At 38.9% G+C, this 13,107-nt stretch overlaps 1 protein-coding gene across 5 annotated transcripts in view; it reads left to right on the forward strand.

Annotated features, from left to right (window-relative positions):
• SIMC1 (SUMO interacting motifs containing 1) overlaps positions 1–13,107 on the forward strand; it is a 102,990-nt gene that overhangs the window by 22,262 nt on the left and 67,621 nt on the right. Inside the window, exon 2 of one of the 5 annotated variants that reach the window (XM_063810865.1) lies at positions 10,678–10,807. The exons of 3 other annotated variants lie outside the window; for them this stretch is intronic. Coding sequence is in view for 1 of the 2 variants with exons in the window: in XM_054684790.2 (XP_054540765.1) it covers positions 3,706–3,777 (72 nt within the window). In the remaining variant the exon portion in view is untranslated. Of the gene's footprint in view, positions 1–3,622; positions 3,778–10,677; positions 10,808–13,107 lie in introns of those variants that run through there. One more of the 5 variants, XM_054684790.2, reaches the window with a different exon arrangement.

Raw genomic sequence — 13,107 nt, forward strand, 5'->3', positions numbered from 1 at the left:
TGCAGTGAGCCGAAATCGTGCCACTGCACTCCAGCCTGGGCAACAGAGCAAGACTCTATCTCAAAAATAATAATAATCATAAACTGTAAATACAGGTAAGAAATTCTTATGTAAGAACCTGCCCCTATCTATTTCTACTCTAGATAACTACAGTTTTTGTGTATTGCTCCAGAAATTTTCCTTGTGTGTGCACAAACATATTTAAATGTATAATTCTTTCCCAATGGGGTCATGCTAACTTTTTAAAATTACTTAATATATTATAGGCATTAAAATAAAAACTAAAATTTATATATATTTATATATAATTAGTATATATATTTTAAAATTAAAAAATATGTAATAGACATTTAAAAAATTCATACCTCATTCAGACCATTATTCATTTTGCTTGCAATGGTATTCCCAGTGCACAACATGGTGCCTGGTACATTGTAAGTATTCATTCAATAATCGTTTTATCAGCTGCATGTTATTCTAATGTTAAAAAACCATAATTTCTCAGGAATGGAAAACCAAACATCGTATGTTCTCCCTCATAAGTGGGAGCTAAACTATGAGGATGCAAAGGCATAAGAATGACTTTGGCGACTCGGGGAAGGGGTGAGAAGGGGGCGAGGGATGAAAGACTACAAATTAGGTTCAGTGTATACTGCTTGGGTAGTAGGTACACCAAAACCTCACAAATCACCACTAAAGAACTTACTTGTGTGACCAAATACCACCTGTTACCCAAAAACCTATGAAACTAAAAAGAAATTTTAATAAAAATTTTTAAAAACCAAACTTAGCCAGTCTCTTATTGATTTTAATTTTTTTGATGTTAGACTATGATATGATGAATCCTCTTGCATGGTCATTAAAATACGGTTTTTTTCTCTGCATTTTATGGTTAAAAAAGGAAAAAAAAAATGTTTGTAGGACAAGTTCCTTGCAGTGGAATTTTGAGGATAAAGAGTAATATGTCTTTTTTTATTTTAATATATACCACTATTGTGGACATTATGTCATTCCTTGTGACATCCTAGTGTCTGAATCTCAGAACACTAGGAGTGTACAGAACTCCCACCTTCAGAGATACAATCTACTTCTGTGTAAAGAAGCAGAAATGGCAGATGCTCACTTTCCCAGGCTCTGGTACACCTAGTGCTCAGACGTGGGACCTAGGTTCTACCAGAAGCTGGTGACAGGAAGAAGCAGGGCCCAGGTGAACTCCAATTTAGTGAAGATGGCAGCAGCAGTGGCAACTACATACAGCAGTAGTAACGTTCTTTGTTTTTTTCTTTTCTTTTTTTTTTCAGACGGTGTCTTGCTGTGTCACTCAGGCTGGAGTGCAGTCGCACAACCTCAGCTCACTGCAACCTCTGCCTCCCGGGTTCAAGTGATTCTCCTGCCTCAGCTTCCTGAGTAGCTGGGATTACAGGTGTACGCCACCATGCCCAGCTAATTTTTGTATTTTTAGTAGAGATGGGGTTTCGTCATATTGGCCAGGCAGGTCTCAAACTGCTGACCTTAAGTGATCCGCCCACCTCAGCCTCCTAAAGTGCTGGGATTACAGGCACAAGCCACCGCGCCCGGCTGCTTTTCCTATTTCAAATGAAGTTATGAATCATCTTATCTGTTACTTTTTAAAATCCCATTGGAATTTTGTTTGTAATTATTAAGCTTATAGATCAATTTGGGTAGAACAAATGCTTTTTAAAATTTAAATTTTTGTTATAAAAGGTGTATGATGGCTGGGCACGGTGGCTCACACCTGTATTCCCAGCCAGCTCTTTGGAAGGCCGAGGCGGGTGGATCACTTGAGGCTGGGAGTTTGAGACCAGCCTGGCCAACATGGCGAAACCCCATCTCTACTAAAAATACAAAAATTAGCCAGGTGTGGTGGCATGCACCTGTAATCCCAGCTACTCTGGAGGCTGAGGCAGGAGAATCACTTGAACCCAGGAGGTGGAAGTTGCAGTGGGCTGAGATCATGCCACTGCACTCCAGGCTGGGTGACAGAGCAAGACTCTGTCTCAAAAAAAAAAAAGGAAAAAAAAAAGTTTTATGAATAAGTAATTTAGGTAGACCTATATTCAATAAAGAAATAGAATCAATAATTATTAGTAACCTTCCAAAACAGAAAGCCCCAGGCCCAGATGGGTTGGCGAGTGAATTCCAACAAATATTTAAGGAAGAAATGATATAAATTCTCAACAATCTTTCAGAGAATAGAAGCAGAGGGACTACTTGCTAACTAGCTCTATGAGACCAACATTACACTAATACCAAAGCAAGACAAATTATAAGAGAAAACTACAGACCAATATCTTTTATGAACACAGATGCAAAAATCCTCAACAAAATATTAGCAAATCAAATCCAACAATGTTCAAAAAGAATTACACATCGTGACCAAGTAGGATTTCTCCCAGGTATGCAAGGTCAATTCTACATTTGAAAATCAATTAAATCCATTAATGCAATTCACCATATCAGTAGGCTAAAGAGAAATCACATGATCCCTTCAATAGAGGCCAAAAAAGCATTTAACACCCATTCATGATTTAAAAAAAAAAAAAAAAAAAAGCCTTCCAGCAAACTAGGAATAGAGGGGAACTTCCTCAACTTCCGAAAGAACATCTACAAAAAACCTGCCACTAACATCATACCTAATGGTGAAAAACTTGAAGCATTCCTACTAAGATCAGGGATAAGGCAAAGATGTCTCCTCACTACTCCTTTTCAGCATTGTACTGGAAGTCCTAGCTAATGTGACAAAAAAAGAAAACAGAAGAAAAGAAAGATACAGGGCCGGGCATGGTAGATCACGCCTGTAATCTGAGCACTTTGGGAGGCCAAGGCAGGTGGAGTACTTGTGGCCAGGAGTTCGAGACCAGCCTGGCCAGTGTGGTGAAATCTCGTCTCTACTAAAAATATACAAATCAGCCAGGCATGGTGGTGAGCACCTGTAGTCCTAGCTACTTGGGAGGCTGAGGCAGAAGAATCACTTGAACCCAGGAAGCAGAGGTTGCAATGAGCCGAGATTGCACCATTGCGCCCCAGTCTGGGTGACAGAGTGAGACTCTGTCTCAAAAAAAGAAAAAGTATGTGGATTGGGACGGAAGAAATAAAATTGTCTTTGTTCACTGAAGACATGATTTGTCTGTATAGAAAATCTCAAAGAATCTAGAAAAAAACCTCTTGGAACTAACAAGCAATTATAGTGAGTTTGCAGAACACAAGGTTAACATACAAAACTCAGTTGCTTTCCTATATACTAACAATGAAAAAGTGGAATTTGAAATGAAACATACATTACCATTTACATTTACATTAGCACTCCCAGAAATTGAACAAATAGGCGTAAATATAACAAAATATCTACAAAATCTTTATATAGAAAACTGTGATGATGGGTGTCAAAGAAGAACTACATAAATGGAGAAACATTTCATGTTTGTGAATAGGAAAACTCAATGTCATCAAGATGTCAATTCTTCCTGACTTAATTGGTAGATTCAATGCAATCCCAATCAAAATCCTAGCAATTTGTTCTATGAACATCAACAAACTGATTGTAAAGTTTATATGGAGGGACAAAAGATTCAGAATAGCTGTCTTAGTTCATTTTGCATTGCTGTAAGGGAACACCTGAGGCTGAGTCATTTATAAAGAAAAGAGGTTTATTTGGCTCATAATTCTGCAGGCTGAACAAGAAGCATGGCACCAGCATCTGCCTCTGGTGAGGACCTCAGGAAGCTTCCAACCATGGCAGAGGTGAATGGGGAGCAGGTATGTCTCATGGTGAGAGAAGGAGGAAGAGAAAAAAGAACATTCATATTTTGCAGGAACTATGAGTGAGAACTGGCTCAATCCCTTGAGAATGGCACCATGACATTTATGAGGGATCTGTCCCCATGATTCCACCAGGTCCTACCTCCAACATTGGGGATCAAATTTTAACCTGACACTTGGAGGGGCCAAATATCCAAACTATTATTCTTTCCCTGGCCCCCCAAATGTCATATCCTTCTCACATTGCAAAATATAATCATCCCTTCCCAATAATTTCCAAAAGTCTTAACTCATTCCACTATCAATTAAAAAAATGCAAAATCTCATCTGAGACTGAAGGCTAATTTCTTCCAGCTGTGAGCCTGTAAGATGAAAAGCAAGTTATTGAATTCTAAGATACAATGATTATACAGGCATAGGGTAAACATTACCATTCCAGAAGGAAAAAAATGGCCAAAAGGAAGGGGTAATAGGCCTCATGCAAGTCCAGAACTCAGCAGGGCAGACATTAAATCTTAAAGCTCCAAAATAATCTCCCTTAACTCCATGTCCTGCATCCTGGGCATACTGGTGCAAGGGGTGGGCTCCTAAGGCCTTGGGCAGCCCCACCCTTTGGCTTTACTGGGGCACAGCCTATATGGCTACTCCCACAGGTGGGAGTTGGGCCTTTGGCTTTTCCAGGCTGAAAATACAACCTGCTGGTGGCTCTACCACTCTCAGCTCTGGAGGGCAGCATCCTTGTTCTACTAAGGAGTAGCCCAGTAGGGACTCTATGGGGGCTTCAACCCCACATTTCCCCTTGGAACTGCCCTAGTAGAGTCTCTCTGTGGGGGCTCTGCCCCATGGCAGGCTTCTGCCTGGGCATGCAGACTTTCTGATACATCTTCCGAAATCTAGGTGGAAACTGCCAGAATGCGCTCTTGCATTCTGTGTGTCTACAGACTTAACACCACATGGAAGCTGCCAGGGCCTCTGATTGGCAGCCTGAGCCATGCCTGGGGCCTTTTGAGCCCTGACTGGGGCCTGAACAGCCTGAATTTGGATTGGGTTCCTGAAACCATTCTGTCCTTCTAGGCCTCTAGGCCTTTTTCCCATTGTCTTGCTAATTTCTTTTGCAAGTGGTTGCTCTTCAGCCCCTTTAAATTTCTCTCCTAAAAATGCTTGTTCCTTCCCTACCACAGGACTGGGTTGCAAATTTTTCAGACTTTTACAGTCTGCTTTCCTTTTAATTTTAAGTTCAAACCTTAGATCAGCCCATTGCTCCCACATTTGATTGTGGACTGTGAGATTTAGAACAAAGCAATGATATTTGCTTTTACTGCTCCTATTCAGATGGTGCTGGAAGTCTCAGCTGGTGCAATTAGTTAAGAAAAGGAAATAGGCCAGGCATGGTGGCTCATGCCTATAATCCCAGCACTTTGGGAGGCCAAGGAGGGAAGATTGCTTGAGCCCAGGAGTTCAAGACCAGCCTGAGCAAGATAGGGAGATACCATTTCTACAAAAAAAGTAAAATAGGAAAGGGGAATAAAAGGCATACAGATTGGAAAAAAGAAATGAAACTGTCCCTATTTCCAGATGACATGATTGTCTATGCAGAAGATCTCAAGGAATATACCCACCCCCAACAACAACAACAACAAAACCCTCCTAGGACCTAATTGAGGGAGTTTAACAAGGTCACTGGATAGAAATTCAACTCAAGCCTTGACCAGGAATTTTTTCCTTCAGGAGTATAGCCAACTTAGAAGGACTCTCCACTTCAAACAAACAAACAAACAGGATTCTGACCGAAACTAATTTGTCCTGCTAGCCAGGCTGGCAAGAATTAACAGAAGTCTCCAAAGAGTAAAATTAACCAAAAACTGTGAACAGAAACTAGAGTGGCAGGCAGCATATCCCATTATCAACACCATAAGTGGGTGATAAGCCTCGGGTCAGCAGTTTGCTGGTACAGGTGAATCTGACACTTCCAATTTCTTAAATCCAAAGCCCCAAAAGAAAAGTGTTCTGGTTTCTGAGCTAGCTTTGTTTTGCTCTAAAATGTGAATAACATTCACCTCACAATATCTGAAAATAGGGTTAATTAGGAGGCCTGTTGGAGTTATTTCCTAGTTTCACTCTGCAGATGCCAAATATCGGGATGCCTTAGTAATCTGTGTTTCTCCTCCCTCTGGCAATACAACTGTTAAAATTAGATAATTTGTTATCTGTGAAAGTTTAATTGGAGCAATATGTGATGGAAATGCAAATTACTTAATTAGGAGTTAGGGAGAGTATGAGAATAAATTAACAAATATTATTAGATTAAATTTATTTATTAATCGTGTTGGATCCAAGTACCTTATAGCTACCAAGGATACAGGATACAAAAAGAGGTTATTCTCAAATAGGGGAGAAGATAATTTAGTACCCTGCAAAATGCCTCATGATATGTGCTAAAGTAATATTAGTATGTACAGTGTGCTATGGAACCATCAAAGAGGGGAGCAACTGACTCCAAAATTTGAAGAGCAATGCAGTTGGATTCTACTTCCAATCTGTGAAACTGCCTCACAGTTAAAGTACTCTCCGAGGGCCCGGTGAGAAATCAGGCAGATACCAGAGAGGAATCTATTCTTACAAGATAGCTGCATAGGGTGATATCTGTGACTTTGCGGCTTTTTTAACTGATTGCATTCCCCAGTCATTTGCAACTTGGGTGGCAGAAAGCTGAGATTTTATGGACTTGAAATGTCAGGGGACACAGGTCAAGGCTGGCGGAGCAAGAAATTACAGAGGAATCCCTGCAAACAAGAAAAATCATATGAAGGGTGAACTGCAAAATTTTAGTATAATGACTGCTCAGGTGGTTGGCTGACAGCCAAATTATGTAGGCACAACAGAGGACCCCCTGCCCTGCCTCAAGAGGCCAGGTTAAAACAACAGCAGCTGGAAACCATAAGAACAAAGATATCAGTACCTATATTGTGCAAGGGAGACAAAGTTTGCAGTCCGAATCTAAGCAGGTTAAGTATTAATATCTACTAGAACAACAAAAACCCCACAACAATTCTTAGAAGAACACAGTTAAACCCAGTGTCTAGGCATGCAAAGAAACAGAAGTATGACTCATACTCAAGGAGGGGGAAAGGGCAGTCAATAGAAACTGACTCTGAGTGAGCCTAGTTGTTGGATTTAACAGAAACTTCAAAGCAATTATTGTAAATGTGTTCAATGAGTTAAACTATGACATCAATGAGTGGGGTGGAAAATCTCAACCAAGAAATGGAAACTATAAAAATGGAAATTTGAGAGTTGAAAAATACAGTAACTGAAATTTTTTAAAAATCTAAATAACTTCAACAGTAGATTAGAAAACAAAGCAGATTGGCAAAAGAAGCCATGAAGTTCAAGCTAGATCAATAGAAATCACCCAGTTTCGAGAAACAGGGGAGAAAAAGATGGAATAAAGTTGAAAAGAGATATGTAGGGCAATATCAAACAATCCATAATAGGTATAATTAGAGTCTTAGAAGGAGGGGCAGCAGTAGATTATAGAAAATTTTTTGAAGAAATGACTGGAATTTTCTCACATTTTGTGGGAAAAAATTAACTTACCCAAGTAGTACAGCAGACTGAAAGCAAGATAATTACAAAGAAAACCACTTATTGACTGTCCAGAGAAAAATGGTATATTGTACATAGGGAACAACAGTGCAATTAACACCTCACTTCTTATCAGAAACTGTGGAGGTCAAAAGACATTGGACCAACATATTCAAATGATGGAAAAAAGAAAGCTTTCAGCCAAGAATTCTGCATCTGGAAAAATTATCCTTCAAAAATAAGGGGAAAATAAAGACATTTTTGGATAAACAGAGATGAGAGAATTTTTCACTAGCAGACCTGCACTATAAGACATTTTGGCTGAAGGGAAATGACACCTAAATGGATATTTGGATCTACACAAAGGAGTGAAGAGCACATGAAATTGTAAATGTGTGTAAAACAAAAATAATGATTTTTTGTTATGTCTTAATATCTTTAAAAGACAAGTGACTGAAACGTATAGTACTACTGTGCTGATGTGTTTACAATGTATACAGATAATACACAGGACAACAAAAATACAGGATGAGGCACAGGTGAGTGGAATATTTTGTAAGGTTTCTATAGTTTTACCTTAAGTAATTTGATAAATTTTCTTTTCTTTTTGTTTTTGTTTGGTTTTTTTTGTTTGTTTGTTTGTTTTTTTGGTCCCCCAGGCTTGTCTTTGTCTGGCTTTGTCCCCCAGGCTTGAGTGCAGTGATGCAATCTCAGCTCGCTGCAGCCTCAACCTCCCAGGTTCAAGCAATCCTCTTGACTCAGCACCCCCAAGTAGCTGGGACTACAGGTGCGCACCATCACGCCAGCCAAATTTTTTTGTAGGGATGGAGTTTCACCATGTTGCCAAGGCTGGTCTCCAGCTCCTGAGCGCAAGCAATCTGCCCGCCTTGGCCTCCCAAAGTGCTGGGACTACAAGCCTGAGCCACCATGCTGTGCCAAGAAGTAATTCAATACATTTTCTAAAATTTTCTAAAGTACACTGGAATAAATTGAATTTATACACTGTAGTCCCAAGAGCAACCACTAAAAATATAATGAAAAGACATATAGATAGAAAACCAATAGAGGAGTTAAAATGGAATGCCAAAAAATATGTCACTAGCATAAAGGGAGGTAGGAAAAGAGGGACAGTGAAACAAATAATGGATAGAAGAAATAGGAAAGAGATGGTATGATTGTAGGTTTAAAAGTGAACATGTAAATAATTAAGTGTAAATAGACCAAAATTCTAAACAAAAGGCAGAGATTGTCAGACTGGACCAAAAAAAAAGCAAGAACCAAGTATGTGCTATCTGTATGAGATGTACTGTAGAACCAAGTATGTGCTATCTGTATGAGATGTACTGTCTATATGAGAGACATTCTACATATAAAGATGCAAATACACTGAGAGTAAAAGGATAGAAAGAAATATACCATGCAAATAGTATGCACAAGAAATTTGTAGTAACTCCATTCTTAACAGAAAAACAAGACATCAATACAAGGAAGATTTCTGGAGACTAAGAGGAATCTTTCATAATGATAAAAGAGTTAATACATTAGGAAGTTATAAGAATTACATGTGTATATGCACTTAATAAATACAGTTTCAAAATACATGAAACAAACAACTGAACTAAGAGAGGGAAAACAGTCAAACTACAACCGTAGTTGGACACTTTTCACTCTGTAGTTGATAATACAACTGGATCGCCCCCACCAAAGTAAAGAAATCAAAGATCTGAAAAACACTGTTAACTACCATGACCTGATTGATATTTATAGAACTGTAACTAACAAATACAGAATACACTTTTTCTCCCTAAGTACACAAGGAAGATTCACCAGGGTAGGCCGTGTGTTAGGACATGAGTCTCAGTGTATTTCAAAAGATTAAAATCTTACAGAGTATGTTTTCTGACCATAATGAAAGTAAATTTGAACCACATGATAATAAAATGACTACATATTAAAAACTGTGTCCTTCAGAAAAATTCACATACTTTTTAAAATCGTGGAATGAAGCCAAAGTAGTCATTACAGTGAAATTTTTAGTTTTAAATGTTAATGTTAGAAAAGAAAAAAGTCTAAACCTAAGCTTCCATTTAAGAAGCTAGAGAAAGAACAAATTAAATACAAAGTAGAAAGAAGGAAATAATAAAGATAACAGAAATAGATGAAATAGGAAACAGATTAAAAAGATCAATAAAGTTGATAAATATCTAGCTAGATTGATCAGGAATTTAAAAAATGTTACCAATATTGGGGATAAAAATAGGAATTGGGAATAAATCTATACAGAGTATAGAATTATAAAGTTGATAGGAAATACGAACAATTTTATGCCAATAAATTTGATAAATGAAATGGACAAATTTCTGGAAAAACACAAGTCATAAAACTAACACAAGAAAGGCGGATAAAATATTAATAGCCCTGTGTCTACTAAAGAAATTGAATTTGTAATTTTAATTTGTACCTTTCCTGCAAAGCAAATTTCAGGTGCAAAGAGGTTCACTGGTGAATTTCACCAAACATTTAAGAAAGACATAGTACCATTCAAACACAACTTAAATAGAAGGGGTAGGACTGTTTCTCAAGTTATTTTATTAAATCAGTTTTACTCTGATAACAAAAACAAAAATTACAAAAATAGAAAATTACAAATAAAAATCCCACATAAACATGCAAATTTTTTTTTTCTTAGAGATGACGCCTCACTCTATTGCCCAGGCTGGAGTGCAGTGGTGACCCCACAGCTGACTGCAGCCTTGACCTCCCAGGTTTAAGCCATCCACCCTTCTGAGCCTCCCAGGTAGCTGGGACCACTGGCATACACCACCACGCCCAGCCAGTTTATTTTATTTTATTTTTATTGTAGAGACAAGGTCTTGCTTTGTTGCCCAGGCTGGTCTTGAACTCCTGAGCTCAAGAGATCCTCCCGCCTAGGCCTCCCAAAGTGCTGGGATTACAGGCATGCACCACTGTGCCCAGGATAAATATGCAAAAATTCTTAACAAAATATCGATTCACTGAAGCCTGTCAATATGGGAAAAGAACAATACATCATAACCAAGAGAAGCTTTCCCAGGATTGCAAGGTTAATTTAACACTAGAAAATCCATCAATATAAATTCTGATATTAGTAGAACAAAAAATCATCATCAGCTTAACAGATGCCGAAGAAGCATTTGACAAAATGTAATAGCTCTTCCCAATTTAAACTCTAAGTAAACTAGGAAAAGAAGGGAACTTCCTTAAAGGCATCTGTGAAAACCCCACAGCTAGAATTATACTTAATGATGGAAGTCTGAAATTCTTTCTTCTAAGTTCAAGAACAAGCAGGGAAGGCAGAGCAAGATGGCTGAATAGAACCCTCCAGCATTTGTCCCCCAAGCAAGAACACCAACTTGAACAACTATCCACACAAGAAAGCACTTTCAGAAGAACTAAAACTCAGGTGAGCAATCACAGTACCTGGTTTTAACATATTAAGGAAAGAGGCACTGAAGAGGTTAGGAAAGATAGTCTTGAATTGCCTATACCACACCTCCTCCATCATCCAGCAGTGCAGTATGATGTGGAGAGAGAATCTGTGTGCTTGGGGAAGGGAAAGCGAAGTGATTGTGAGACTTTGCATTGGAACTCACTGCAGCCCTGTCACAGCAGAAAACAACACATGGCAGAATTTGGCCAGTGCCCACAGCAGAAGCATTTAGAACAGACATAGCCAGAGGCAAATCGTCCATCCTAGCAGTCGGAACTTGAGTTCCAGCTAGCCCCACCACCATGGGCTAAGGTGCTCTGGGGTGCTAAATAAATTTGAAAGGCAGTCTAGGCCACAAGGACTGCAATTCCTGCACAAGTCCTGGTGCTGTGTTGGGCTCAGAGCCAGTGGATTTGGGGTCCACACAATCTAGTGAGACACCAGCTGGGGCAGCCAAGGGAAAGCTTATGTCGCCCCTTCCCCAACTTCAGGCAGCACAACTCACAGCACCGGGAGGAGAGGGAAGAGTAAAGAGGGGCCAGTCATGGTGGCCTGTAATCCCAGCACTTTGGGAGGCCAAGGTGGGCGGATCACCTGAGGTCAGGAGTTCGAGACCAGCCTGGCCAACATGGCGAAACCCCGTCTCTACTAAAAATACAAAAATTAGCCAGGCATGGTGGCAGGCACCTGTAATCCCAGCTACTCAGGAGGCTGAGGCCTGAGAATCATTTGAACCCTGGAGGCGGAGGTTGCAGTGAGCCAAGATCTCGCCACTGCGCTCCAGCCTGGGTGACAGAGCAAGGCTCTGTCTCAAAAAAAAAAGTGTATGAGTAGATAATTTAAGTAGACCTATATCCAATAAAGAAATAGAATCAATAATTATTAATAACCTTCCAGAACTGGATGACATTCTGTTAAGTGAAATAAGTTAGGCACACAAAGACAAACTTTGCATGTCCTCATTGTTTGTGAGAGCTAAAAATTAGACTCATGGTGATAGTGAGTAGAATGATGGTTACCAGAGGCTAGGAAGGGGAGTAGGGGGTTGGGAGAGAATGGTTGGTTAATGGGTACAAAAATGTTTTTAGATACAATGAATAAGATCTAGTATTTGATAGCACAACAAGGTGACTACAGTAAGCAATATTTTATTATACATTTCAAAATGACTGAGGGAGTACAATTGGAATGTTCTTAACAAAGAAATGAATTCTTGAGGTGATGGATACCCATTTACCCTGATGTGATTATTACACGTTATACAATGTCTCAAAATATTCCTGTCTCAAAATATCTCATGTACCCCATAGATATATATTATATACTAATATATAATTATTATATATTAGTATATAATTATATATTATAATATATAATTATATATTATAATATATTATTATATAATTATATATTATAATATATTATTATATATTATAATATATTATTATATATTATAATATATTATTATATATTATAATATATTATTATATATTATAATATATTATTATATATTATATATTATGTATATAATGTATATACTATATATAACATATATATGTTATATATAACATATATAATATAATATATAATATATATATCTACTATGCAGTTATAAAAATTAGAAAAAAAACAAGGGCCAGGTACAGTGGCTCACGCTGGTCATCCCACCACTTTGGGAGACCAAGGCAAGAGGATTCCTTGAGCCCAGGAGTTCAAGACCAGTCTGTAGTGACATCCCATCTCTACAAAACAAAAACAAAAAGCTGGGCGCGGTGGGACGCACCTGCAGTCCCTGCTACATAGGAGGCTGAGGTCATAGGATCACTCCACTGCACTCCAGCCTGTGTGACATAGCGAGACCCCATCTCAGAAAACAAAAAGCAAGAATGTCTGTTTTTGGCACTTCTATTCAGAATTATACTGAATGCCTTAGCAATTGCAATAAGGCAAAAAAAAAAAAAGCATACAGATTGGAAAGGAAGTAAGACTTATTTGCAGACAACACATATATAGAAATGTATATCGAAATCCTAGGTTCCACGATGGCCGTATAGGAACAGCTCCAGTCTACAGCTCCCAGGGTGAGTGACGCAGAAGACGGGTGAAGTCTGCATTTCCAACTGAGGTTCATCTCACTGGGGCTTGTCAGTGGGTGCACGACTGGGTGCAGCCCACCGAGCAAGAGCTGAAGCAGGGCGAGGCTTCACCTCGCCTGAGGAGCGCAAAGTGTCAGGGAATTCCCTTTCCTAGCCAAGGGAATCTGTGACAGATGG

The sequence above is a fragment of the Pan troglodytes genome, chromosome 4, assembly GCF_028858775.2.
Source record: "Pan troglodytes isolate AG18354 chromosome 4, NHGRI_mPanTro3-v2.0_pri, whole genome shotgun sequence".
In the NCBI taxonomy this organism is placed as follows: domain Eukaryota; kingdom Metazoa; phylum Chordata; class Mammalia; order Primates; family Hominidae; genus Pan; species Pan troglodytes.